Source organism: Anser anser (genome assembly GCF_964211835.1).
Source record: "Anser anser genome assembly, chromosome: 11".
Lineage (NCBI taxonomy): Eukaryota > Metazoa > Chordata > Aves > Anseriformes > Anatidae > Anser > Anser anser.
In genome coordinates, this window is record NC_139732.1 from 23397253 (window position 1) to 23422037 (window position 24785).

Below are 24785 nucleotides of genomic sequence, written 5' to 3' on the forward strand. Positions count from 1 at the left end.
AGTAGCATCTCCCGTGTTGGGCTCTTAAAACAGTCTGTGGGATCGGGTCCCCTCAGGGGCGCCGAGAATAACACCTTTGTGCAGGCGGGAGAGAGCAGCCTTCGTCAGGGAACCCCCTGATTGAGAGCGGGGGGGTAACGAGCGGCAGCGTCGGGCTCCGGCCTCCGTGCTGAGCCCGTCCTGCCTGCGGGAGAGGGCCCTGGGCACGGCGGGCACCTCCCTCCCGGGGAGAGGACGCCCAAGGTGCTTGCAGGAGGCCCGTGAGCACCATCTGCCCTTCGTCCCTGTCTCCACCACAACCCCCAGGTGCTGGTTTTGGGGGGGCTGTCGAATGCCCGGCGTGGCAGGGACCTCTCGGAGGAGAGAGGGTGGTGGCTTGCGGTGCGTGGGACTGCCTGCCCCCTGGCTGGGACCCCCCGGGGCAGCGGTGAGCCGGGAGAGGTGGCGGAGAGAGCGTGGCAGCGGCCGGCTGGGCGAAACGGCGACTTCCAGGTGGCAGCTGCCAGCCGCAGCCTGCGCACGGCTCTCGGTGGCTCTGCTGGCTCGGGGCTGGAAGCCGCCTGGAGCTGTCCTCGTGCCTGCGGTCAGCCCTTTGCAGCCGGTTCGCGCCAACGCGCGCTCAGAGGCAGCCCTCGGCTTCGCTGGGGACCCCCGAGTCCCCCAGGAGGCACGGCAGTTTGGTGCCGGGAGGGCTGGGGCTGCACGGCTGGTGATGCCACCCAGCGGGTCCCAGGACCCCTTCCCTGTCCCCTTTATGTCCCTTCCCAGCTGTGCGCAGCCAGCAGGAGCCCTGCGGGGAGGAGCAGCTGCGGGCAGGGAGGGATGGCAGGAGCCCCAGCGCGCCCCGTCCCGAGCTGAGGCCGGGCCGGGGGGTCCGTGGGGAGCCTCCCCCCCCCTGCTCCCGTGGGCAGGCACCGCACCCCGTCCCCGCGGCGGGCTGGGGCAAAGCAGGTTGCTAAAAAATGGTGCCGTTGTGTCGTGAGCAATCCGTGTATAATAAAAATATTATTTGAGCAAATGAGTCAGGAAGCGTCTGGGCTGCTGTCCCGGCTTGGGGCAGCCAAATTTTTCTGGCCCCGTGCGGCGGAGCTGGGTGTTTCGGTCCCGCTGGCTCCTGCGGGGCATGGCCGCGCTTGTGCAGGAGCCCTGCCTGTCCGTGGCACTGAGGGTCCCGTTGTTCTCCCGCTGCCCCTGGGGATGTGGCCCTGTTCCCGGAGCGGCTCTGCAGTCGGGGGCTGTGGGAGGAGCGCGAGCAGCCCCCGCAGCCCCACGCTGCCCGCTCCAGACCCCGCTGTGGCCAGGTTTCTGGGCGCTTTGGGGCAGCCCCCCTGTGCCAGGTGTGTTCGGCGATGCGTGGGGATGTGGACAGGGATGTGCCCGGGGTTTTCTTCTGCTGCTTAGCTGGGTTTTCCAGGTAGGAAGAAGAGGAACCTAATTCTGGCCTGGGCCAGGGTTTTGGGCGCCTCGGCACGTAGCTGCCAGCTTGCTTTGTGCCCCGGGTACCCACCGGTGCTACCCGTGCAGGACCCTTCCCGCCTGATGCGTTGTGTCAAGCCAGTCAGATCCTCGGCTTGCCTCCCCTGCGGCCCCGGCCCTGGAGGTGTGAGCGGTTGTGGCCTGGGCTGTGCCCCAGGCAGGGCCCCAGGGAGGCTGCAGCCCCTCGTAAGGGGCTGGGGGCCCGGCCCTGCCGCCAGCGGCCTCAGAGCGGGCAGTGGCGCTGTGTGGCTGTCCCCTGATGGCCCTGCGGGCTGCGGGTAGGTGTGGGGCCACTGCTGCAGTGCTCGCGGGGATGACTGGCCCCGGGGGGAGCGGGCACGCTGTCCTGCGGGGGTGTGGGGAGGGCCTGGCCCCGCTGGGGGACCAGGAGGTGATGTCCCAGGGGGCAGCCGGGCGGTGGAGCTATCCTTGTCCCGGGCGGTGACTGCTGGGTCTCTTCTCCGTGTCCCCTCGTCTCCCACAGTGGAGAACAGGCAGCTGACCCTGAACCTGCAGACGGAGAACAAAGGCAGCGTTGTCTCCGGCGGAGAGCTGACGATTTTCCTGGACGGGCCTGCTGTTGATCTGGGAAGCCTGCCTAATGGCAGCGCCGTGACAGAGGGTGAGTGCCGCCCGGCTCCGCGTGCACGCGGCGGCTCCGCGCACGAGGCGGTGAGCGCCGGTGGGGAGAGGAGTGGGGCTGAGAGCGCGGCCCCCAGCACCGCCGAGCGAACGTCCGAGTGCCGGCAGCCGCCTCCTCCCCCAGGTAAGGCCCCGGTGCCGCCCAGCCGTGCTCCTGTGGGAGCGGACGTGTGGCGGGACAGGAGCGGGAGCCTCGATGGCATCACGCCTGCATCCCTCGGCGTGAGGGGGGGCCCTCTGCCAAGCGCCTGAGTGGCTCAGCCCCTTCCCGAGCTTGCCCTGTGCTGGGCTGGGCAAACAGCTGCTTTATCTGAGAAACTGCTCAGGAAAAGGGCTCCCATGGAAGGAGCGTGCCCAGCGGCACGGACAGACGTCTGTCTGCTTGAGGCTTCCCAGGGAGCGAGCAGGGAAGCGTTCGGCCCGCGCTGGGCAGCGTTTGTTGCATTGCACTCCCTCTGCTCCTTCCCTTCCTTGGTGGGAGACCAGGCCATGAAACGTGGGAGCTGTGGACGAGGCTCCTGTGGTGCTGGCAGCTCAGCGGGGCCCTGTGCTGACCTCCCCCGGTGCCATGCTCGGGGCCGGGAGCGCTCCCCCAGTGCCCCTGCGCGGTGGTGGCAGAGGAGAGCGCTTGTGGAGAGAGCTGTGGGGGAGCAGCCAGCCCCCAGAGGTGCTGCTCCCAGCTGCTCGCTCGCCACTTTGGAAAATGGGGTGCTGAGAGGCACAGAGGTGCTGTGCGGGCACCTGTGGTGGGCTGCTGCCCTGGGCAGGGGTCTCTAGGGCTGCGGAGTCCCCATGGCGGAGCTGGCCGGCGTCCTGCGGCGTAGCATGCTGGCCGCTCTGTCCTGTAGCAAATTGCTGTGCTTTTGGGTCTCCGTTCAGGTGGGAAGGGAGGGAGGGAGGAGGGTAGAGCTAGGAGGTGCTGCGGTCGTTTCCTTCACCCGCTTCTCCTTCAACCACTCAGGGTCCCAGGTGCCCGGACGGGACCCCGGCAGCATGGCTGCGGCCACGGAGAGCAGGCAGCAGCCTCCCGCTACAAACTGCTTTGGAAGCAGATCGAGGTAAGGGCCCTTCGCTGCCAGCAGGGAATGGCACAGCGGGGCTGCGCGGGCAGGGCTGTGGGCAGCTGGGTGGACTGGGGGGGCCCGGCCTGCTGTGCACCCCCGGACGGCTGCTGGGGGTGGCGGGGAGCACGCCTCTGCCTGGAGCACGGCGCGGGGCCAGGCTGGGGAGCACGATGCCCGTGGTGGTGGTCGCAGGGGATGCTTCGGAAGGTCCAGGGAGAGCAGGAGAAGCAAAGCGAGCAGAGCTGCAGGGAAATAGCAGCTACTTCCAAAGGAAATGAGACGCTCGGGCAGCAGGCCATCCTGCGCCTGGCGCAGAGCCCTTCGCTGCCTCCTCGCTGGGCTGGAGCGGCTCAGAGCTGCTCCTTTTGGAGCTGTGGTTATTGAGAGACGTGTCACGTTGTCAACATGGAGTTGAATTTAACACCTATTTATATTTCCAGAGCGTGGCAGTGGCCCAGCAGCCCCTACAGATGTTCTGTTAGAAGTGTGCCTGCAGCCTGCCCGATCGGAGGCTGTGCGTGCCCTGCGGGCGCCAGGTGCAGGAGCAGCCTCAGCTGCACGCCCCACGCTTTGAGCTCTCCTGCTCCTCCTGCGTCTGCCGGGCACGGACAGGAGAGGAGTGAGCAGGAGCAGTGTTTTTAGCTCTAAAAAGTTACCCGGTCCTTCAGTACCGTGTGTTCGAGTGGGGCAGGAGACTGGGGGCAGATTGCTGAACGCAGCTTGTGCCCTTTAGCTGCTCCTCTGATCCCTGCCGTCTGGGCACTAACCCTTCCCACAGGCGGGGCAGTGCTCGGTGTCCTGCCAGGAGCTGCTCTTCGCAGCCACTTCGCAGCTCTCCGTGGGGGTAGAAAACCGCTAAAGAAAGCCCCAGTTTGGGCTGCTCAGCCTGGGGACTGGTCTGGCCTTCTGAGGCCTTGCAGCTCTGGTTGCTCACAACCATTAAAAGTCCCGAGGCTGCTCCGGTACAGGAGGCGTCCGTGCTGGTTTTTGGCTTGGCCTGGACTCACCTGAGGTTCGGGCTGTTCTGGACACAGCTCCCCAGTTGGCTGTGGTACTGGGGGCGAAGCGTGGCTGTTTGTACCCACCGCGGAGGCAGCTGCCTTCTCCAGAGCGCCGTGCAGGTCCTTTGCGCACGGGAGCGCTGTTTGATGTTTGCTCTGTTTATATGCAGAGCAGTGTTTATTTTCATGGGCTTGGTGATGGATGCTGGCACACTGGCTCGCAGGCAGGATGGAAAGAAAAGGGTCATTCTTCGCTCCTCAGCTATTTCCACGCTGTCCCCTCGAGGGAAACTGCTTGATCAGGGCTTCTCTTTCTTCTCCTGAACAAATGTCATCTTGGGATTTGCTGCTAATCTTGGTGGCGGGGTGTGAAATTCCACAGCCCTCTGTGCAAAGAGAAAACACAGCCCCGAGGTCCCTGGCTGAGCGCTGGTGCCGTGGGTGCCCAGCTCGCCGCCACAATCCCCGTTTGTTTTGTGGTGGCCGCAGGGGGCTCTTTTATGGCGCGAAGCGGTCTGGTGTGTGCTCCGGGGAGGCTCGGGCCGCTGAGCCACGTCGGGGGCTGCGATCCGGCCGTGGCCTGAGAAACTTCGCTGTCGCTTGTCACCAGCCTGTGCAAACCCAATGGCTGACCGCCGTGGTGCGGTGTGCCTCCTTTGCTCGGTCACGTCCAAAACCCCCAGCTCAGCTAGCGGCGGGCACGAGCGTCCCCGAGGGTGGGCAGCAGGCGCACCTCTGGCTCGCTCAGCCCCGTTTCCCTTGTGGGCACTGAGCAGGGCGTTGGGTCACGGGGACAAACTGCTCACACGGATTCAGGGTTTCAGAGCCGAGCTCCGTGCTGCTGTGCGGCTGTTTGGGGTGACGGGTGTGCCTCCAGGTGCTGGTACACGTGCACTGTCCCCAGTCCTGGCACTGCATTGCCGGGGGGGATACGGGGTGCGGGGACACGGCCATCTCCTCCTGCCCTGTGGCAGAGGCAGGGGGATTTCCCAGCTTGCGGGGAGCGGGGGCAGTGGGAGCTGAGCCCTCGCGGCACCGGGGCTCTCCCGGCCTCCTGCAGCCGGAGCCGGGTGTCAGGGCGGGCTCTGCCTCCCTCCCCTTCGGCTGCCTTCTCGCCCACCGGGTGACACCGGGACCGGCACCACCGCGGCTCCTGGGGCCTCGTGCTGGGCTCCTGGGTTCCGCACCGGGGCCGGAGGTGAGCGTGGGCGATGTGCCCAGCCAGGCAGAGGGGGCTCTGCCTTGGCAGAAAGGGGCAGCTGGGGGGCTGCTGTCGCCCCGCCGACACTGCTGCCCGTGGCCCAGCAGGGGCAGTGGGGCAGCAGCCGGGGGGGCCGACAGAAGGGGGTGGCAGGGCTCGTGCCCCCCACCGGGGAGGGGGCTGCCCCTGCCCGCCGTCTCCTCCCCATTGGCACCGCTGCCAGAGCCTGTTCCCATCCGTGCTCTGCCTTGTTTTTTCCCCGCTCCTATTTTAAGAGCGTGTTCCCAGTCCGGCCGCTGTCACGTGGCCCCGCTGGGTTTGTTTCCACGCGTCTATTAAAAGACAATGCCCAGATGGGAGCGCTCGTAGGAGGGCTGGGCTGGGCGGCAGGCGGGCTAATTCAGGCTCGGTAACCCTGTGCGGCCGGCTGGCAGCACGGACACATCCTGTTTTGGTTTCTAAAAACTCTCTGGGCAGCTCTTAGCTCATCTGCACCGAGAAGGGCAGGGATAGGACCCATCCCCTGCCTCAGCACCGCTCCCCGCGGGGAGCTGGGTCCCAAAACCCAGGCTGGGTGCTGTGCCATCGCTGACCCAGGGCTGCGAGCACCCCACCAGCAGCGCCCCGGCCCTGCCAGCTGGGCAGGAAGGCGTCGAGGGAGCCGCGTGAGGAGCTGCCCACCCGGGAGAGGTGGCTGATCGGGGTGGCCTCGGCAGCTCCTGGCTCCTGGGCTGCTCTGCTGGGCTGCCCGCTGTGTCCCTGGCCCTTATCTGATCTATTTTCAACAGTCGTCTTCTGCTTTCCCATGTCTCCTCCCGATCCCAGCCCTTCCTCTGCCCGGTGTCATTGTGAGCCGCTCCCCAAGGAGCAGCTGGGAGGAACCAAGGGCTCGCTGGAGCTGGCGCGGGTGGCGTGAGCGGTGCTGTGCCCTGCCCTTGCCAAGCTGCCATCCCCTCCCAGCTCCGCGCGGCCCTGGGACGGGGACAGTTTGCAGGTTTTGCCCTTTTAAGGCAAGAAGTTGGCTGGAGCAAAGCGAGTCCTGATCCCTGTGGTCCTCGCCCTCTTTGCCGCAGCTGCTGCGCTGTGTGGAGCAGGGGTGGCCCCAGCTCTGCCCCCTGCCCTCGGCATGGGGGAAGGAAGCTCGCTCTTTTGCCACCCTAACTGGGGAGCAAGTGCCGAGAAGCCCCCGTTGGAGCTTTGCCGCAGTCAGCACCATCCCTTTCCTGACGTTTGTGCCCAACGTGATGCCCTGCTGTCGGTTTTCCCCGTCCCCTTGCTGAGCATCCCTGCGAGAGGGGTCGGGCTCTTGCCGCGATGATTCCCCCTGCCGCCTGTCTCAGCTCTTTGCTCCCTGCTTGCCCGGAGCCCGCGGCCGTCCTGGCAGCATCCTCAGAAGCGAGCTGTTGCTCTGCCCCACCTGCGAGCCTCGCGGCTGCCCTCGAGGGGGTTTCGCTGAGCGCCTGCCGTGGTGCCCGCTGCAGAAGGCGCTGCTGTATGGTCGCTACCGCGGGTGTGGAAGGAGCGGCCTGCAGGGGCTGCACGGGGCTGCCAGCAGTGCCCGGGGCTCATCCTCAGCACATGGGGCGCCTGCGGCGAGCAGCAGCGCACAGCAGCAAGGGCTGCTCCAAGGCTTCTCCTCCTTGGGACCCTGACGCCGCTGGGTGGGCCGGCAGGGGCTGTCTGCAGGCTTAGGCGGCTGGGGGAGCGGTGCTGGGGGCTCAAGGCAGGGACGCGCGGCCGCTTCCCAGCGGTTCTGTCCCTCTTCCCCGAGCTGGGCTGGGAGAGGAGCACCGCAGCGTCGGGGCGGAAAGACGGGAGCAGGTTTTCCCTCGGAGGCCCGCCTGTGTCTCACCGCCCTGTTTTTTCCCCCGCAGGACGCACCGGCACGCAGCTGCAGCAGCCCGGCAAGGCGCGGGGAGTGGGGAGCAAAGTCCCAGCGCCAGGAGCCGGCACCGGCAGCCAGCCAAGAGCCAGGCGCCCGCGAGCACGATGAACGGCACGGCCAACGGCACGGGTGAGTGGGCTCAGGGAGCCCTGCTCTGGCCCTGCGGTTACAGGTGTGGGGTGCACGGGGCTCGGGGCTGCGTTAGCGGGAGAAAATGCGTTTCTGCTGAAATAAAGGGTCTTGTAGCGCCCGGGAACTTCCTCCCCGCAAAGGAGCTCTTGATTTCGTTTTGGTAAGCTGGGCAGCTCCACCGAGCTCCCTGGTGGGACCTGTTCTGCCTTGAATAATTCCTGTGGCTCTGCTCTGGAGTCTCCCTGATGTAAAACGAGCGCATTCAGCAGCTTTAAAGGGTCCTGGAAGAGCTGTGCCACGAATGCCACGGTGAGAACAGCCCCCACAGCTGGCTGGACCTTTCCCTGAGTTGTGAGCTTTCAGCTGAATTCGCCCATCAGCCTGCAGAGAAAATAATTTTGAACTCTACCCAATGAAGTGGGGAAGAGCAGTGGTCTACCAAGCAGCAGAAACCCACCTCCCAAAAGTGTGCTCGGTGGTGCCAGGGAGTATTTCAGGAAGTTTCTCTTGTCTTTTCTTGGGCTTGTCCACAAAGCCGTAAATACCTCGTGAAGCAGGGACTGGGCCTGGTGAGCGTGTGGCTATGAGCCCTGAGCAATTCATGAGCTTTTCTTCTCCGGCTCTGCCGGAGCTGGTCGAGCAGTGCTGGGTGGAGCTGGGGGAAGCCCCCCGGGAAGCTCTGGGGCTCTGTCCTGGCACGTGCTTGGGGTGGGCTCGCAGGAGGTCCGGGCGCCCCACGTCCTGGGCGAGCCCAGCAGTCACGGTGCTGTAGGGCTGGAGGTGGGCAGCAAAAGCGACACTGCTACCGCAGGCGTTTCCTACGCCCCTACACGGTGATTTTGGTTTTGTTTTTTCCAAACAGCACTGTCCTTTCTTTTGCTTTTGTCAGAGACCTGGAAGGAAAAGCAGCGTGCTTTGTTTCGGGTAGGAGAAAATGTTTTGTTCAACCCGGGAGGAGGATTTTTTTTTTTTTCCACTTCATTGGAAAAACCTGGAGCACTGTAATTTGAATTTTGCCAAAATCCATTTTGGGAGGGAGGTGGAGGAGTGGAGGGCTGGAGCGGAATGTGACGTTTCAGCCGCCGCTTGCAGCCCGTGCCGCCCGCCCCGAGCTGCGGCTTGTCCCAGCCCTGGTGCCTGCGGCGCCCCCCCGGCCTTGCCCTGGGGCTGAGGGCAGCGTTTCGTTCTGCAGGCACAGCTCTGCTCCTTGGCTTTGCTTGCCTCAAACTGCATCTCCCTGGCCCTGCCCCAGCCCGCCCGGTGCCTTTACGGCTGTGCTGCCCTCGCTGCTGTTTACCATCACCAGCTCTGCCCCGAGTCCTGCCGGCGAGGATTTTACGCTTGGGGCTGGGGTTAGTGCTGGCCGCCCCGCGTAGCCTCCAGCGTGCCTCCAGAAGCCTTGCCCTCCTCCCTAGCTCTGCGCTCCGCCGGTGTTACCGCGCGTGGCTGGGGAGCGACTGCAAGAGCTTCCCCATCACGTCAGCTGCTCCCGGCTGTAACTTCACCCGAGGGTAAAAGGAAATGATTTTGTGGCGTTTTCTCTGCCGCCGTGTTGTCCGGCCCCTGCTGCGCTCTCCCTGCAGTCCTTCCTTATCAGGTGAACTTTGGATCAGCTTCTCCCCTGTTTTGACCGGGCCTGAGATCCGTCCAATCTCAGCGTAGTCGCCGGGGTCATCCCGTAGGTTCTCTGAAAAATTGGCACGAGGTGTCTGGAGCTTCTAAAATTCCCCCTTCTGAGGCTGGCTGGAAATGAGTACTGGTCAGAGACCTCCTCCAGCAAGTCGTGGGGACTGATGGAAGTTCTCGTGAGCCTGCTGGCCTGGAAGCCATCGCCCGTAGGTGCTGCCTGAGAGGCTCCCTTCATGCCCGATGCTGTGCAGCAGGATTGCTGTGGTGCAGGAGGATGTTGGCCTGCTCCCCTCAGCCTGCCTCACCTGTAGTGTCTGTGCTTCTTCAGTCTCCCGCTTGTGGGGTTTGTACTGTTGTGAGGGGTTTTGCTACGACACTTCTACATACCTGGGCTTGTAGAGAGACTTCTCCTGCAGTTTTCTGCGTTCCTTAACTCTAACTTGTGGAGCTTTGTCTGCGTCCCTTTTTTCTGTTATTTGTTGCTGTTTTGTTTTTAATTCTCTCGTGTTGCCACTGAAGCTAGGATGCCTTGTGGCAGAATTTATCCTCTTCTGTACCGTCAAGCCTTGTGTTTTTGGCTAGCTTATGTATATCGTCAAACAAAATCTGTCGTTTTTTTGGTCTGCATTTTCCTCCTGATCAGTTTTCATTGTAACTTTCTGTCTCTTCCCCTTCCCTTCTCAAACGTTCAGTGGAATCCAGCAACATTTAGCTCCTTGCAGTGCCTGGGGGGACGCTGCCAGCAGCCCCTGAGCTCCTTGCTACCTGCGCTCGAGTCAGGTCCGCATCAAGCAGCAGAAGGGGTGCTGAGCACAAACACGAGGCAGCATCTGATTTTGTCTCGAGACAAAAGGTGGAGGCAGGGGAGGGGTTCAGGGGGATCTGACCGCTGGGTGATCAGAGCCCTGTGGTCGTGGTCGGGTGGTGTCTGCTGCTGCCGGCACGTGCGCTGGCTGCGGGGCTGCCTGGGGCAGAGCAGCCGAGCCCCGGTACCCGTTCGTGGTGCTGACGCTTCTGCTCTGTGCCCTTGCAGTGAACGGGGATGTGACGGGTGCTGCAGACATCGAAGAGGAAAGGCCGGCTGCGGGAGCGACCACGCCGGCTCCGGTGGCGTCGAGCGCGGCGGATGGCTCCGTGGCTCCTGCGCTGAGCAGCTCCGGGGAGGCAGAGGAGGCAGCGCCCGGCTCCAGCACCCCGCAGGCCCGGGCAGCGGTGCTGGCCCTGGATGCTCTGCCCCCGGGGTAAGCAGCTCTGCGTCCTGCTTTGTTCCTTTCCTCCTCGTGGCCGAGAGCCTCAGGGGAGGCTCGGGAGGGAGGCGCAGCCCTGGGAAAGGACGGTGTGTGGGCGGCTGGGGGACACGAGCAAGCGGGGGCACTGCCCTGCGCTGGAAGAGGAGGGTGTCGGGGCTGGGGCTGCGCTGCACCACGAGTCAGGGGTCTCAGCACGGGGCTTGGGGGAGGACAGGCAGGGGAAGGCATCTCCAGGCAGAGCAGAAGCAGGGCGTGCTGCTAGGGGAGGCAGAAGCATCCAGTGCATGTGCAGGAGGACCTGCTGTCTGCCAGTCAGCGAGGAGAAAATGTGTGAGAGAGAATGAGCGTGGATTTCTGGGGAGCTCCACGTGAAAGGCGCGAACATCAGAGAAGGAAGCACTACGTGAACAGCACTATGTGAACACCTTGGAGGCAATGGCCACAGTTGCAGGGAGGTGGGCAGGATCCTCCCACAGCTTGTCTGTCTTGCCTGCTCCTTGTTTCAAGGTGGCACAACCAAACAGCCCCAAATACATCAGAAACGTCCTGGGCTTTCCTGGTGTCACCAGGAAGGAGGGAGAGAATTGTCACCAGGTGTGGCCCCGGGTTGTTCTCCGGTGATGTTAGTGAGAAACGAGAGCCTCAGAGCCCTCTGCGTGGTGGGAGGTGCAGCCACGTGCTGCAGGGATGCCCGGGGTGAGGATCCCCTCTGCTCTGCGTCCTCCTGGGTGCAGGGAAGGAGTCGGGAGCGGAGCTGGGCTGGCTGAGCAGGGCTGCGGGCAGCCGGGGGCGAGGCTGAGCCCCCCGCCCCGCGTTTCAGACACCTTCCACTCCGGGCTGCAAGGGGAGAGCCGTGCGAGGGGGGCTGAGAACGGCTTGTGTTTCGTATGAAGGGAGCTGTTTATTTTCCTTTGGCTAAGCCAATGCCTGGAAGGTCAGGGCCTCGCTGGTGTGTCAGTCACAGGTAATTAGGGTTAACGGCTCAGTGTGCCTTTATGCGGGGTGTGTGAGGGTTACTGTTCTCGGGCCTGGGCGCTTCCTGTTTCCAGGCAGCTGGAAAAGTCCAGTGCTCTGAAAAAGGTCTTTATTCCAGCTCGTGCCCCTCTCTGCACCTACCAGACAGGCGGGAGGGCTCCTTCTCCCTGACTGTGCCTGCCCAAGGTGGAAGGAGGCTGCCTTTGGCACCTTGAATTCCCCTCCCTGCCTCTCCTGCCCATGGGATCTGTATCGGGGAAGGGAGCAGCAGCATCTCGCGTGTGCTGTCCCAGTTACGTGCTTGTGCCGGGCTGGCCGGCGCAGCTGCTGACCCGCTCTGTCGGGTGGAGGCCGAGCAGCGAGGTCTGCGAGGTGATGGGGGCAGAGCGCTGGGTCTGGCCGTGTTCCCCCACCGTGAGCCTTCCCCTGGGAGCGGCCGGAGTCGTCTGCCTTGGCTAAACAGAGCCTGCAGCAGGGCTGAGGCACGGGGACGTGTAGATGAGCTGCTGGGCATCTCCCGGGACCTGATCTGGAGACGCCGCTTCGTGGCTGGCTCGCCACCAGGGTGTTGCTCTGACTGGCGGTTTGGGGCCCGGCGCGGGAGGTGGGGATGCGGCTGGCTGGCTCAGAGCAGGCAGCGATGCCTCAGGCAGGAGGGATGCAGCCACAGCCAGGCCGCTGCAGCGCCGTGCGGGACAGCCCCTCGCTGGCCCAGCTCCTGCGTGCTGTGAGCAACCCTCGGGTCCCCTGCAGAGCTGCCTCCTGCTCCGCTGCTGGGGAGCCGTCGTGTCGCTCTCCCCTCTGAGAAGCCTCCAGAAACGTGTTTTTTTCTGCAGACTCGTTCTCTGAGCGTCTCCTTCTGTCCGTGGGAGCACTCCTGCTCTGCTGCTGGAGGGGCAGGAGCGGCTCCGAGCCCGGCGGTCGGGGTCGCCGTGCGCCCATGCTGCCCGCTCCAGCAGCCCAGCACGGCCGGGTTCACGTGGGGATTCGGAGCTATTTGTTGTGCTCAGAGAGCTGCCTCTGAACGTCTGCACCAGGTGTGGTGGGCACAGAGGCATCTCACATACAACTGGGAGTCTGTTTTGGGGGCCGGAGGATGCTGGACGGTGTCCTGAATAATTCCAGCCCTGGCGGTGCCCAGAGCCCTCCTTAACCCCTCCCGGCTGGTGCGGCGTGCATTTCTTCCCAGGTCTGGGGAGCGTCTGCGATGCCAGAGCAGCTCAAAGCCTCCAGCACGGGGTCCTGGCTCTCCTGTGGGGTGCCCGAGCTGGCCGATAGCGACGGGGGCCACGAGAGCTGCTGGCTCCTGCATCTGGTTCCTATCAGCGATGATCCCGCGCGGGGACAGGCGGCCGTTGCCGCGCTGTGTACACAGCCCCGTCTCGCGCGCACAAAGGGGCGCATTATGCTGCCTGGCAGAAGGCACGGGGCTGTGGTTTCTTACATAAGGAGGGCGTTTTGTTTGGACTGCAGGGTTGCCTCGGCCCTGCCGCTTCGCACCGGCCGTGGCTCCCCGCGCGCACCGCTCGCCTCTCCCGCAGCGGTGCCGGCACGCCACGCGCGCCGCGCTGGTGGTGGCTGCGTGCTGGGGCGAGAGCTCACCCAGCGGGGCTCTGCTAACCCGCTCGGTAGGCGGTGCGTGGGGAGCTCGGAGAGGCCGAGGTGACCTGGGCAGCCACGGGCTGTCCTGAGCGCTGCGTGTCCCGGGCTGTTGTGTCAGCGATGGTGACAGCGGGCGCAGCGTGCTGCCTGCGGTTACCGCTGGTGGCAGTGAAACGCCGGGTTGCAGGGCAGGGCAGCACGCGGCAGATTTACCTTTCAGAGCTCCAAGGAGCGCGTGAGCTTGTGGCCTGTTCACGGGGGTGTGACACGGGAACAGTGGCCACCAGTCGCTGCCACCACCAGCAGCAATCCTCAGTCCTGCACGGCTCCCTGCAGTCGTGGTGGCGCCCAGCAGGTAGCTGTGAGGGCTCCAGACTCCCCCTGCCTTGGAGGAGCCCTCATGGTGCCATTTCTCATCGCCGTAGCCCAGAATTAGTACCTGGGGGCTTGAACCTCTTGTCATAAGGGACTTCCAAGTCCTCAGAGTCCACTCTGTTGGGGAAGCCCACGGGGAGGCAGCCAGCGGCCCCGCGTACGTGGGGCAGCCTCTGCCCGGTGACTCGGGGACAGTTCGGGTCCTCAGCTGCTGGGGTTGGAAATGCTGCTGAAACCCTGGGTGGTCACAGCAGTGCATGGTGACGGCTCCTGGAGCAGATGTTGCTGAGCAGATGTTGCTACTTGGTGTGAATCTGACCCTGGGGGGGCTCGAGGGTGCGCAGGGGCGGTGCAGAGCCTGGTGCTGGGCACTGGTGCTTGCAGCATCACTGTCACGAGCGCCAGGCGCCAGCCGTGTTCATTCAGCTGCTGTCCCGGAGTTGCACCAGAAGCTAGTATGTTAATTTCCTAGGGTTTTTGTGATGATTAATTGAGACCGAAGGCTGACTGGGAGGGAGACCCGGGGGAGCAGGAGTGTGGCAGCAGAGCCCTTGATCTGTCAGCAGCCGCGCACTCGCCCTCTGCCGCGGAGGAAAGGACGAAGCGCGGCGCTCTGCGGAGGCTTCGCGTTTGCCAGGGCGCAAACCTGGATGAATGACTGGAGGCAAAGGAGGGGTTCGGTGCCGCCGTGTAACACCAGGCCTCCCCATCGCGCCCGCTCCCCCGAGGGGCCGCCTCCCAGCCCAGCGCCGGGTGGACGCGGCGCTCCTGAGAGGTGTCTGTCAGCGGCCAGCGGCACGGCTGCCAAGGAAAAATCCCAGCCCCAGCCCAAACTCAAAGGCTCCCCTTTAAAGATGTAGTAAGAGAAGCTAAACAAAAACTACATCAGAAACTCGTGGGGCATGAAACTGACCCTGAGTGAAATCTTACACCGACCCTCCTCCTTTCTGAGGGGATCAGGAATTTACGGCCCGAGTTCGGCCCGTTCTCAGCACGCAGGCTGCTGCAGCGCCTCGACGGGCTTTGTGCAGCAAGCCCGGTACCTGCTGCCCGTACCTGCCGTCGGGCTGGTTTAAATAAAGCCTGAAGCACTGTGGCTGAGCCATGCTGGGAGGGTTACTGACCCCCCAGCTGCAGCTCTCTGGATGTTCTCGCTCAGAAGGTGACCGGTAATTGCTCGCAGCTCCGTGGGGGAGGCTGCTGGGCGCGGGGCAGCAGCCCAGGGAGGCTGTTGGGGCTGGGCTGTAGATGTAGAAAATATGCTCCACGTCCCCTCCTGCTGGAGCCACGCACGGTGAGGTCCGACGCCGGGGGGCAGCCGGCTTTGGGGGCTGCACCTCTGCCGGGGTTCGGTCCCGGTGCCAGCCCTTACCAACCGTCCCATAATTGTCTTTTCCAGGTGGGAGCAGCGGGAGCTGCCCAACGGCAGAGTCTACTACGTGGACCATAACAACAAGACCACCACGTGGGAACGGCCGCTGCCTCCGGGGTAAGGGGCCGCGGGCAGGCGGTGCCTCGTGCTCACCGCCTTCGTGTAGCCGGCGCTCGGGAGCCTGCAAGAGAGGGGAGGTGGGGTGGTGGGAGGAAGGTCTCCTCATTCCTGAGGAGAAATGGGCTGAGATGCAGGAGCATTAACCGGCCTGAAAGCACGCCCTGTGTCCTCTGGAGGCCTGTTCTTCAGAAACGATGAAAAGAGCTTTCTATCTGTTGTGCCGTGACCTCCGTTAGGGGATTATTTTCTTAACCAGTCTGTGGAAATCGGGGAGCAGTGGAGCAGCAGCGGAACCATTTGCAGGCAGTGAGCCTTTGAGATGGGCGCCTGCAAAGGCCCCGGGAGGACGAGGAGCAGGGAGGGGATAGGCCTCGTGTCACCTGGAAAAACGGATGCTTCTTGAATTGGGATGACATGGGAGGGCTGAACTGGTGAGCAGGAGCAGGCACGCGCCGTGTGCCCCAAACCCGGAGCTGGACCTTGGCCTCTCACAGGGGCCCCTCACCTTCCTGGCAGCCACATCGGGTCTGCTCGTTCTCCAGCAGATGCTGCTCAGCTCCGGGAGCTGCAGGAAGAGCCCTGCAGAACTCGTGTGCGGGGAGGCCCTTCTTTCACCAGCAGGAGTAAACGGTCCTCAGGTCACGGAGGCTGTGTGTACCCCTCGGGGTCCGTGCGCTTTCCAGAAGCCTGTTGAATTCTCACCTCTTCCTTGTGCTGCAGAAGGAGCAGTCAGCACAGGCATACTGTTGTTGTTCTCCAGGCTGTTTGTTCAAGGCTGGAATGAGCGAAGCGTGCTCTAACAGCCGGTGTAACGTGTGAGTGTGAAATGCAAGCCCAGCCTGTTTTCCTCCGCAGGAGCCTCCGAGTTCCTGTGGTCACCCAGTGCCTTCAGCCAGGCTGTGATCTCTGCAGCCTTCCCTCCCGCTTTCTGATCCCCCTAGCAGCTTAAAATCCCTCTGGCGTTAAGGGGGAGGCTGTTACCTGGAAGGTGGCTTTGGGAGTACCCCGGGCGTGCTCCTATCCTGCTACGCAGGTCTCCGCTGCGGTGCTGCTGTTGGAGGCTGGCTCCCTCGAGGCATCCTGGTGTCACCTCTCGGCACCTCCCAGCCGCGTGGGGAGCTGCTTCAGGTCCTCACAGGCTTTTGTGTTCCCTAGTGGTGGAGCTTACCTTGTCCGAGGGAACCCTTCAGCCATGAAATTGGTTGTCCTGGAGTTGGGAGCAGAGCCCTCGTGCTGAAGGGTGGTGCTTAAGCTTGTGAGAGCGAGTGTCTGGGGTCAGCCTGTGGCAGTACGAAATGAAAGTCAGTCCCCATAGGTGAACCAGGGCCCCAGCAGCTCTGCCTGCCTCCGTTGGACGACTATCAGCTGCTTTTTTTTGCTGTGTTTCTGGAGGCCGTTGAGCCCGTGAAGCGCTTCTGAGAGCCAGAGCTTGGTCATGAATCCTCCGCTGAGCCACTGTGTGCAGAGCTCGAGGGGGGCTTTGGCAGCGGGCCGAGTGCCTCGCGGCCCAAGCGAGGCTCCTCAGTTGTGCTTTCAGCACGTGCTGGGGCAGCAGCTCAATGTGCTCAAGCTGTGGCTGCAGGTCCAGGGCCCTGGAGCCAGCCCTCAGGCGAGGGCAGTGGGAGATTGCTCAGCGCCGGATCCTGTCGGGTGCCCTCTGCCGTTCCTCCCAGCCTTCCCAGGGCTCTGCTGTCCCCCTGCCTTCGCACCCGCGTTAGTACTGGGATGGTGCCTGAGCTGAGCCCGGGGTGGAACCTCTTTGGGCTCGTTGTCACAATGTCCTTTGGTGCTGTGGTGGTCAGGAGGGGCTCTCTGGGGCAGCCACTGATCTCCTGAGGGGCTTTTGAGCAGCCTGGTGCTGTGCGTTCGGGCTCTGAGCAGCAGGGGAAGGAGCGCTGGGGGGAGCAGGGTGGTGGCGTGCACACCACTTTGGTGTGGAGTCCCTCGGAGATGGAAGGGGTCAGGCCCTAAAGCACTGAAACCAGGGCTGGAAGGTCCCAGCGAGCCCCTGTCCCGAGGGAGGACAGTCAGTGACACCTTCCCGTGGTGCTTCCAGGTGGGAGAAGCGCGTGGACCCGAGGGGCCGGTACTACTACGTGGACCACAACACCCGGACCACCACGTGGCAGCGCCCCACAGCCGAGTACGTCAGGAACTACGAGCAGTGGCAGTCCCAGCGAAACCAGCTCCAAGGAGCCATGCAGCAGTTCAGCCAAAGATTCCTGTACCAGGTAAGAGTTGGGGGCCGCGGCAGGAGCTGCACCCAGGGTGGGCATGGTGAGGGCTGCCAAGGCACCCGGAACGAGCGCTGCCGGGCTCTGCAAGCTCCCTGCTGCTGCTTCCCTCGCTTCTTCCCCCTGTTCATGGTTTGGGTGAGCGCCCTCTGATGAGCAGGGCTGTGCCGATGGCCAGCATGCGGCAAACTGAGCCCCTCTGGAGCCTTTCCAGCTCCTGGGCAGCGATGTCCCCATGCTCTGGTGTCAGCCAGCCCTGTGCCTCGTGGGGCTTTACCGCAGTGTGAAACCCTGCTCTTGGCAGGGCCGGAGAGCTCTGGGGGCAGGTGCAGAGCTGATGTGCAGCGCAGGGCGTCCAGCTTCTCGCTGACACTTTGCACCTCTCTGAGGCCTCCCAGCACCATGCAGAAGCACTGCCAGTGCCAGTGCAAGCTCCGTGCCCTAGTGAGGAGCTCGGGCGTCTCTGCAGGGGGGAAGCAGGCAGAGGTTGTGGTCAGTCCCGTGAGCTGGGACTGGGGCTGTGCCCCCGCAGGGGGTGTGGGAGGCTGCCCTGCTGGGTCCCTGCCCATCTCTGGGCAGCTCTTCCAGGCCTCTCGGGGGGAGCTGCGCTGCCATGGCCCCCGTGCCCTTGGCACGCTGTCCGCAGGGGCAGCAGGAGGGGGCTTCCACCGAGGCCGAGTCGTGCTCCGAGCCTGTCGCTGCTCACTTCACTGCCAGCGCCGCCTTTGGAGCTGCTCCAGCGCCGCGCGACTCGCCCTGGCTGGGCTCTGCAGAGTGCCGAGGGAGGGACTCGCACTCCAAATTTAGCCTGATGAAACGATTGTACTTTGCGTTTCAAGCTTTCTCCTGCCAGCGGCGATGGCTTCTGCTGCGCCTCCTTCCCCCAGGGGCTCTCTGCTTCTCGTTGCCCTCCTGTCTCCAGCACCCACCTGCCCTCCGTGCGGGGAGACGAGGCCCTGAGCGGTGCCGCACCCCTGGGCGACACGGAGCCCTCGTGGTGCAGCCCCTGCAGGGAGCCCAGCTCCGGGGCCGGCTGCGGGCAGGGTCCCAGTGCCAGCAGGCTGGGAGCAGCATCCCCCGTGCCCGGGGGTCTCGCTGGCCCGGGGTCGTTCCTGGGGGCTGCGGAGAGCTGCGGGAGGGCTGGCTCCTGGAGCTCTGCCCCGGGCTCTTGTCTCTCTGCCCTGTTTGTTTTAATTAGTTATTTTTAGGTCGCAGTGAGGTGATACCTCTGGACGTGCCTCAGCTGTGTCTCTGGCCAGCCTGTCTGGGTAGGGAGGGAGCGGAGGCTGCCCAAGGCATGCCGTGCTGTGCCGTGCCGTGCCGGCCACTGCCAGGGCGGTGCCTCCTGCGCCCCTCTCCTTGTGCGTGGGGCAGGGGGCGAGAGAAGAAGCCAGGAGGCGTGGGCTGCCCCGTCCCCAGCACACCCCAGGGCATCCCCCAGGGTGCTGGGCTGGCCCCAGGTGCTGGTGCCCATCCCAGGAGGGTGGGGGGCCCCGGCACCCCGAGTGCCCAGGCCTGGGGCTGCCCTGTCTGTCCCCAGGGAGGCTGCAGGCCTGGCTCCGCTGCTGCCCCCAGCACGGGGCTGGGACGCTGGCCCTGCCGGGACGCCCGGCCCCTCTCCAGCGGCTGGGTTTTAGGAGGTGCACTGAAAAGGCCTTTTGGTAACAACGCGTGTCTTATTTAACCATTACAAGCGCTCGCGGGCCTCCTTCTCCCCTGGAGCCCCAACTGTCGGGGCCGTGCCTCCATCCCCGGGGACCTCCAGCGGAGCCGGGGTCGGGGGGCTGTGATGGCACCCCCCGCTTCAGGCTGGGTGACGGCCGCTGGCGCTGCCCGCCCGGGGAAGAAGAAGAAAGGTGCTTTGTGCTGGGGCCCCCAACCTGCCGGGGGGGCTGGGGGCGCGGGGAGCCGCCCGTCTGCGCAGGCATGAATGTGCCCTCAGTGCAGCGCATCCCGCAGCCCGCTCGCTGCCTGGGGAGGAGGGGGGCCGCGGGCCCCGCCAGGAAGCGCTGGGCGTGGACAGGGCTTGTGGGAATGATTTCATTGGAAAGGCCTGCGATATTTTTTCCCTCTTGTGTGTGGTTCTTGGAGGAGGCTGGAGGTGTATCTGATGGGGATGGTCGCCCGGGCCAGCGGGAGCCGAGCGGCCGCGCACATCTGGAGGCTGCGGCGCGGTCCCGCTCCTCTCCCTGCGCCGCGCGTGGCCCCTGCCCTGCCGCCCCCTTGGCCGCCCCAGCCTCTGTTTGGTTTGTGCTTTTTTTTTTTTTAACACCCCCTGAGCGTGCAAGTTTTTTTTTTGTTTTTGTTTTTTTGTTTTGTTTGTTTTTTCAGTTCTTTGGGAGCAGCTTCTCCCTGCCGGGAGCTGCGGGCCCAGGGGAGGCGAGTGCAGAGCGGAGGCTGTTGGGCTTCGCCCCCGCCCCGCTGCTCCCGCTCGTCCGTGCCCTGGTTTTTATTTTGTATTTTTGCCCTCTCTTGTCTCTAGTCGTCCGGCGCCCCGTCCGACAATGATCCTCTCGGCCCCCTTCCTCCCGGCTGGGGTAAGTACAGAGTCTCCTCACCTGCCTGCGCCACCCCCAGCCGTCGGGAGGCTGCCACCCGCCTCTGCCCCGGGCCAGGGGTACCCTCGGTGGGGACGCAGCGCTCCCGGTGCTCCGCTGCGTGTGGGGCTGAGGCTGCCCATGACTAGCTCAATCTCTGATTTGAAATCCAGCTTTTTTCCCTTTTTCTTTCCCCTCCTTTTTTCTCTTTTCCTGGAGGAGTTCCCAGCTCTCTCTCTCAGCTACTGAATGCAGAAGTGTTTGTGGTTGTTCTTTGGACCGGGGGAGAGGCTGGGGATCCAACTCCTCGCTCGTCCCCGGAGTCCTGTGCCGAGCGGCGGCCTGTCCTGCTGCCACGCATGTGCCTCTCGGGATGCTCTGCCCCGGGCCGCAGCGGGGCTTCAGCCCTGTCCCCGTGTCCCAAGTGCTGCTGCTGCTGCCCCCGGGGCTCTGTTGGGCTGTGTCCGGGCTGGCCGGGGGGCCTTGGCGTGCCTGAGCTGGGGAGGGCTGGTGGTGAGGGTGGCGGGTGTCTGGTGGGACGGAGGGGACGTTAATGGGAGCGCTGGGGAAGGGGTAAGTGGGGACACTGGGTGCTGGGACATCCTGCGAGGCCCCTGTGCCACCCCCAGGGAGGAGAGGGCCCCTCTCCTGGCTGTCAGTGCCTCCCAGCCCTGGTGCTGCACGCCGTGGGGCAGCACCGTGCTCTGCCAGGGCTGGCAGAGAGTGGACCCCTGCAGGGACCCGGAGAGGGAATAAAGGGTGCAGGGTGCTTGGGGCAGGGCATCGAGGGGCTGGGCTGCTGAGGGGGTCTCCAGGGGGCAGGGCAGTGCTGGAGCCTTTGCTGCTGGAGTGGGTGACCCAGCTCCTGCGTCAGCCGGGTGAGCCCGCTCGGGAGCGGCAGATGGGGTTCCTGGGGTGGATGCAGTCTTGGTCATCGTACGTGCCTCAGCCGGAGCTAGGAGCAGAAGTGCTAAAGCCCCCGTCCCCCATAGCTGCACCCGGTGCTTCTGCGGGGCTGGCGGCAGGAGTGCCCCGTCCCTGGGCTCCCGGGAGCCCCAAGTGTCCCGTCCCATCGGGGCACAGCGCTCTGACGGGGGGCTGGGGTGGATGGAGCGCTCTCCTCCCTGCTTTGCTCCCCCCACTGGGCTCCCACCCCCCAAACCCGGGTTGGGAACCGCAGCCGCTTCCCACAGCCCTGCAGGAGCGGGACGGGGCTGTGGGAGGGGACACCGGGAGGGGACGGGGAGCGCGTGCAGGGCGTCCCTCCCGGCATGGAGCAGGGCTGCGTGCAGGGAGGGGTGCGCGGGGTGGGCCCCATCCCTGGGGGCTCAGGGGGTGCAGGAATTGCCACCAGGATGGGACGTGGTGCCCGGCTCTGGCTGGGAGGCCCTGGCTGCTCAGTGCCCAACGGTGGGTGCCTGGGGGGGCACGGGGGGTGCCGGGGAGCCCGCCCTGAACGCGAGCCACAGGCTTTGTGCACAACGAGGGTGGGGGGCTGCAGGCGCAGAGCCTGTCCCCCCAGTGATGCTGGTGTGAGTGGTGCGTTTATTTTTACGCCCGCGTGTGCACAGGCAGCAGGGCTGTGCAGGGAGGAAGCGCCCCCAAACCCGCGTGGAGTGGTGCTGAGCTCCTGCAGCGCGGGTGCGCAGCTCGTGCGCCAGCCCGGCAGTGTGTCAGCAGGGCTGGCCTCTGCCGTGCTGCCCGCGCGCGGGCCTGGGGACAGGGGGCCTTCCCCCAGGTACTGCGGCTTCTGCGCGTAGCAGAAATGTAAAATTATTTATTTTGTCTTTTCCAAACAAATTGGGGCAGTGCAGGAGGGGAGGAGGGAGCCGACAAACTTCTCTAAGCTGCAAAGTCTGTTCCCGGGGCACCAGCTAACGCTTCCCCTCCGTTTTCTCCTAGAGAAGAGACAGGACAACGGGCGAGTGTATTACGTGAACCACAACACGCGGACCACCCAGTGGGAAGACCCTCGCACGCAGGGGTAGGAGCCCGAGGGACGGGCGGGGAGGTTCAGGGGGGCTGCTGGCGGTCTCTGAAGACGCATGCGCTGGGCTCCCAGGTGCTGAGCGGCGGCCGTGCGGTGGGGCTGAGCCTCCGAGGTCCTGCTGGGAGCTGAGCGCGGCGCGAGGGCTCTGAGAGACACGGGCAGTGACCGGGCGGCGGGGGAGCCGGGGAGGGTTGGGAACTGCGACCCGGGCGCTGGGGGGAGCTGGGACCGAGGTCAGGAAAGACAGCAGGGCTGCAAGGCAGGAAGAGGTGCTCTCCTCTCGCCCTGCTGCCTGCCCGCAGGGCTCTGCCTGGGCTCCTGAGAGCTCAGAGCGGCAGGGCTCCTGCCTCGGGGCGCAGGCAGCTGCTTGCGAAGTCTGCCCCGTGAATCCTTTTGCCTGCCATGGAGCTGTAAACTCAAGGTAGTCCCCGAGGGCAGCGATCAGGAGCAGGGTGCGACCCCCAGGCGGCAGTTGGGTGACCCCTTCCTTGCCTGCAGGATGATCCAGGAGCCGCCCCTGCCGCCCGGCTGGGAGATGAAGTACACCAACGAGGGCGTGCGCTACTTCGTGGACCACAACACTCGCACCACCACCTTCAAGGACCCGCGCCCCGGATTCGAGTCTGGGTAAGTGCCGCTGGGCCAAGCCCTGGCTCTGCGCCCGGCGGGACAGCAGCGGGGCTGTGGCGCTCGGGGCTGGCGCTCGAGTCTCTTGCTCGCAGCTCGTTCGTGCGGTCGCAATGCGGAGCGGGTGAAGTGGGTTGGCTTTGTTGCCAGCACGCCCAGTAGTGGGTTTAGGGCCCCGTGTTTGGCTCTGATGGAGGAGAGCTCCCTGCGTGCAGCAGAGGTGAGCTGCAGCACAGAGCCTGTCCTCCCCCAGCGGGCGGTGAGGCTGATGGGGCAGGGGCAGGGCAGCGGGTGCTGGAGCTGTCGGGCTGTGGGGCCGTGCCCTGACCCAGCCCCTGCTGCTTTCGCAGGAGCAAGCAGGGGGGATCGCCGGGGGCGTACGACCGGAGCTTTCGCTGGAAGTACCACCAGTTCCGCTTCCTCTGCCACGTGAGTAGAGCGCCGCGAGGCTGCTGGGCCCGCCGGCACTCGGGGGCAGGCCGGGGATCGGGCAGCCGCTGTGCCGACCTGCACACGGCCTCCTGTCTGTGCCTTGCCCGCAGTCGAACGCCCTGCCCAGCCACGTGAAGATCAGCGTTTCCCGACAGACGCTCTTTGAGGACTCCTTCCAGCAGGTGAGGGGCGCGGGGCCCGGGGTGCGGAGCTGGCCCTTTGCCGAGGGCCCGTGGTGACGCTTCCCCGTGCCTCCGCGCAGATCATGAACATGAAGCCGTACGACCTGCGGCGCCGCCTGTACATCATCATGCGGGGAGAGGAGGGCCTGGACTACGGCGGCATCGCCAGGTGAGTGCTGGTGTGCGGGGCTGCTGCTGCCGGGGCTGAGCCCTGCCCGGCGTGCGGCCTGTCAGGCGGCTGGGCTCGGGGTCCCCAGCCTCTCTGCGGGGAGCCAGAGGGGTTTGAGCTGGAAACTGTGAGCTTTGGGAAGGGTGAAACTCCTTCAAGGCGTTGTGCCAGCCTGTCCCTTGCACAGGGAGGGCTGGGGGCCCACCTGGGGCTCTCCATAGCCCCCAAGTGCCAACGCCAGTGCCCCGGGGCGATGGGTCGGGCTGCCTCTTCCCCCCCCGCAGCCTGGTGCGCGGCTGACAGGCGCTGGCGTTTCTCGAGACAGTTGCTGTGCGCCAGGGCGGACGTGGCGGGACGTGGTTGCTGCCAGCCCGTAGCTGCCACCGCCCTGAGGAGAGTGCTGCGTGGCGCCGGGCTGCGCCTCCAGGTGGAGGGGAGAGAGCCCTGTGTCTGTCCTCCGTCCCCGTGTCCCCCCTTCTGGCTCACCTGGGGTGTCCGGCCTGGTGCTGGGCTTCCCTCTGCCACCCTGCCACTCGTGCTCCCCCTCCTCCTTCGTGGTGCTGCTGCTGCTGGCTGTGGGGCAGGGCTGCTGCTCCCTCGTCTCCCCGTGTCCTGCCAGTGGTTTTACCCTATGGTAGGTTACGTCATGCTGTTCTACCACAGGGTAGAACCACGGACGGGATGCCGGGGCTGCCTCTGCGCCTGAGGACTGCCGTCTGCCCGCGGCCGGGGAGCGGAGCGAGGACAGCGGGGCCCGTCCTGCGCTGCTTCGGTTGGGCTTGGTGGGGGGTGTGTGGGAGGAGAGCGGGTGCCCATGGGCACGGGGCGTGTGTGCACAACCATGTGAGCGTGCACTTGTGTGTGTGAGAGACGGCCTGGGAGGGGCTGGGCTGCTCGGTGCCTGCCGGGATGCCTCCTGCTCCCAGCCGAGCTCCGTGCCCAGCAGGGTTTTTCTTTCTGATGTCTCCAAAAGCACTTCACAAACCATTTTCAGCACTTCTGTAAAGGCAGCTGGATCCTGCAGTGCCCGATGCCCTCACCAGCTCACGGCAGGGCCCAGGAGCTGGGTGCTTGCTTCATGTGGGCGTGCTGCGGAGGCCCGGGGGCTGCCCTGTCCCTGTCCCCTGCCCTGGGGCGAAGCCTCGTCCGGCAGACCCAGCCTCCAGCGGCCGCAGGAGCCGCTGCTCACCGCTGTCTCCCTCTCTCCCAGGGAATGGTTCTTCCTCCTGTCCCACGAGGTGCTCAACCCCATGTACTGCCTCTTTGAGTACGCTGGCAAAAACAACTACTGCCTGCAGATCAACCCTGCCTCCTCCATCAACCCCGACCACCTCACCTATTTCCGCTTCATCGGCCGCTTCATTGCCATGGTAGGAGCCCGACGCGGCGGGGCAGGGCAGCCCCGCATGCCGCAGCCGAGCTGTGCCCAGCAGCCACCCCGTTACGCCCCTTCCCGCTCGGGTGCTGGTCCCGAGAGTGGCCGTGGAGGGGTTGCACCAGAACGGGGCAATATGCTGTAGGGCTGGGGACGGCTGCGGGGCCGAGGGGACCCCGCTCCCGGGGGCCGTGCTGCAGGGATGGCTCCAGGTCTTTGGCTGCCACCCCAGGTGCTGTCGGGTCTGCAGCTCCGCACTATTTTTAGCCCCAGCAGTGTGAGATTTTCCAGCTGCCCCGGCCCCGCCGTGGCTCCTCCCGTTCGTCTCGCCCTCCCCGGGGCCTTTGTGCCTGCGATCTCCCGGCCCGGGTGGGCGCGGGGCTGCCGGGGGTCCTGGCTCGGGGCAGGGTCTGGCCTGGGGCCGTGAGGTGTGTGCGGGAGGCGGCTGCGCCCTGCCCGGGTCCCCCGCCTGTCCTGCCCTGCCCCGCGCCTCGCAGGATACCAATAAAACCCCA

The 24785-nt window shown here is 65.1% G+C and overlaps 1 protein-coding gene across 2 annotated transcripts in view; it reads left to right on the top strand.

The window, feature by feature from the left end:
* The window catches only part of WWP2 (WW domain containing E3 ubiquitin protein ligase 2), a 36022-nt gene that overhangs the window by 6422 nt on the left and 4815 nt on the right, over window positions 1-24785 (top strand). Inside the window, exons 5-17 of one of the 2 annotated variants that reach the window (XM_083851830.1) lie at window positions 1961-2098; window positions 3080-3176; window positions 7259-7398; window positions 10064-10271; window positions 14632-14721; window positions 16781-16955; window positions 19441-19495; window positions 21398-21479; window positions 21984-22112; window positions 22463-22541; window positions 22655-22726; window positions 22807-22895; window positions 24106-24265. In XM_083851830.1, coding sequence (XP_083707956.1) covers window positions 1961-2098; window positions 3080-3176; window positions 7259-7398; window positions 10064-10271; window positions 14632-14721; window positions 16781-16955; window positions 19441-19495; window positions 21398-21479; window positions 21984-22112; window positions 22463-22541; window positions 22655-22726; window positions 22807-22895; window positions 24106-24265 — 1514 coding nt within the window. Of the gene's footprint in view, window positions 1-1960; window positions 2099-3079; window positions 3177-7258; window positions 7399-10063; window positions 10272-14631; window positions 14722-16780; window positions 16956-17050; window positions 19205-19440; window positions 19496-21397; window positions 21480-21983; window positions 22113-22462; window positions 22542-22654; window positions 22727-22806; window positions 22896-24105; window positions 24266-24785 lie in introns of those variants that run through there. The other variant, XM_083851831.1, reaches the window with a different exon arrangement.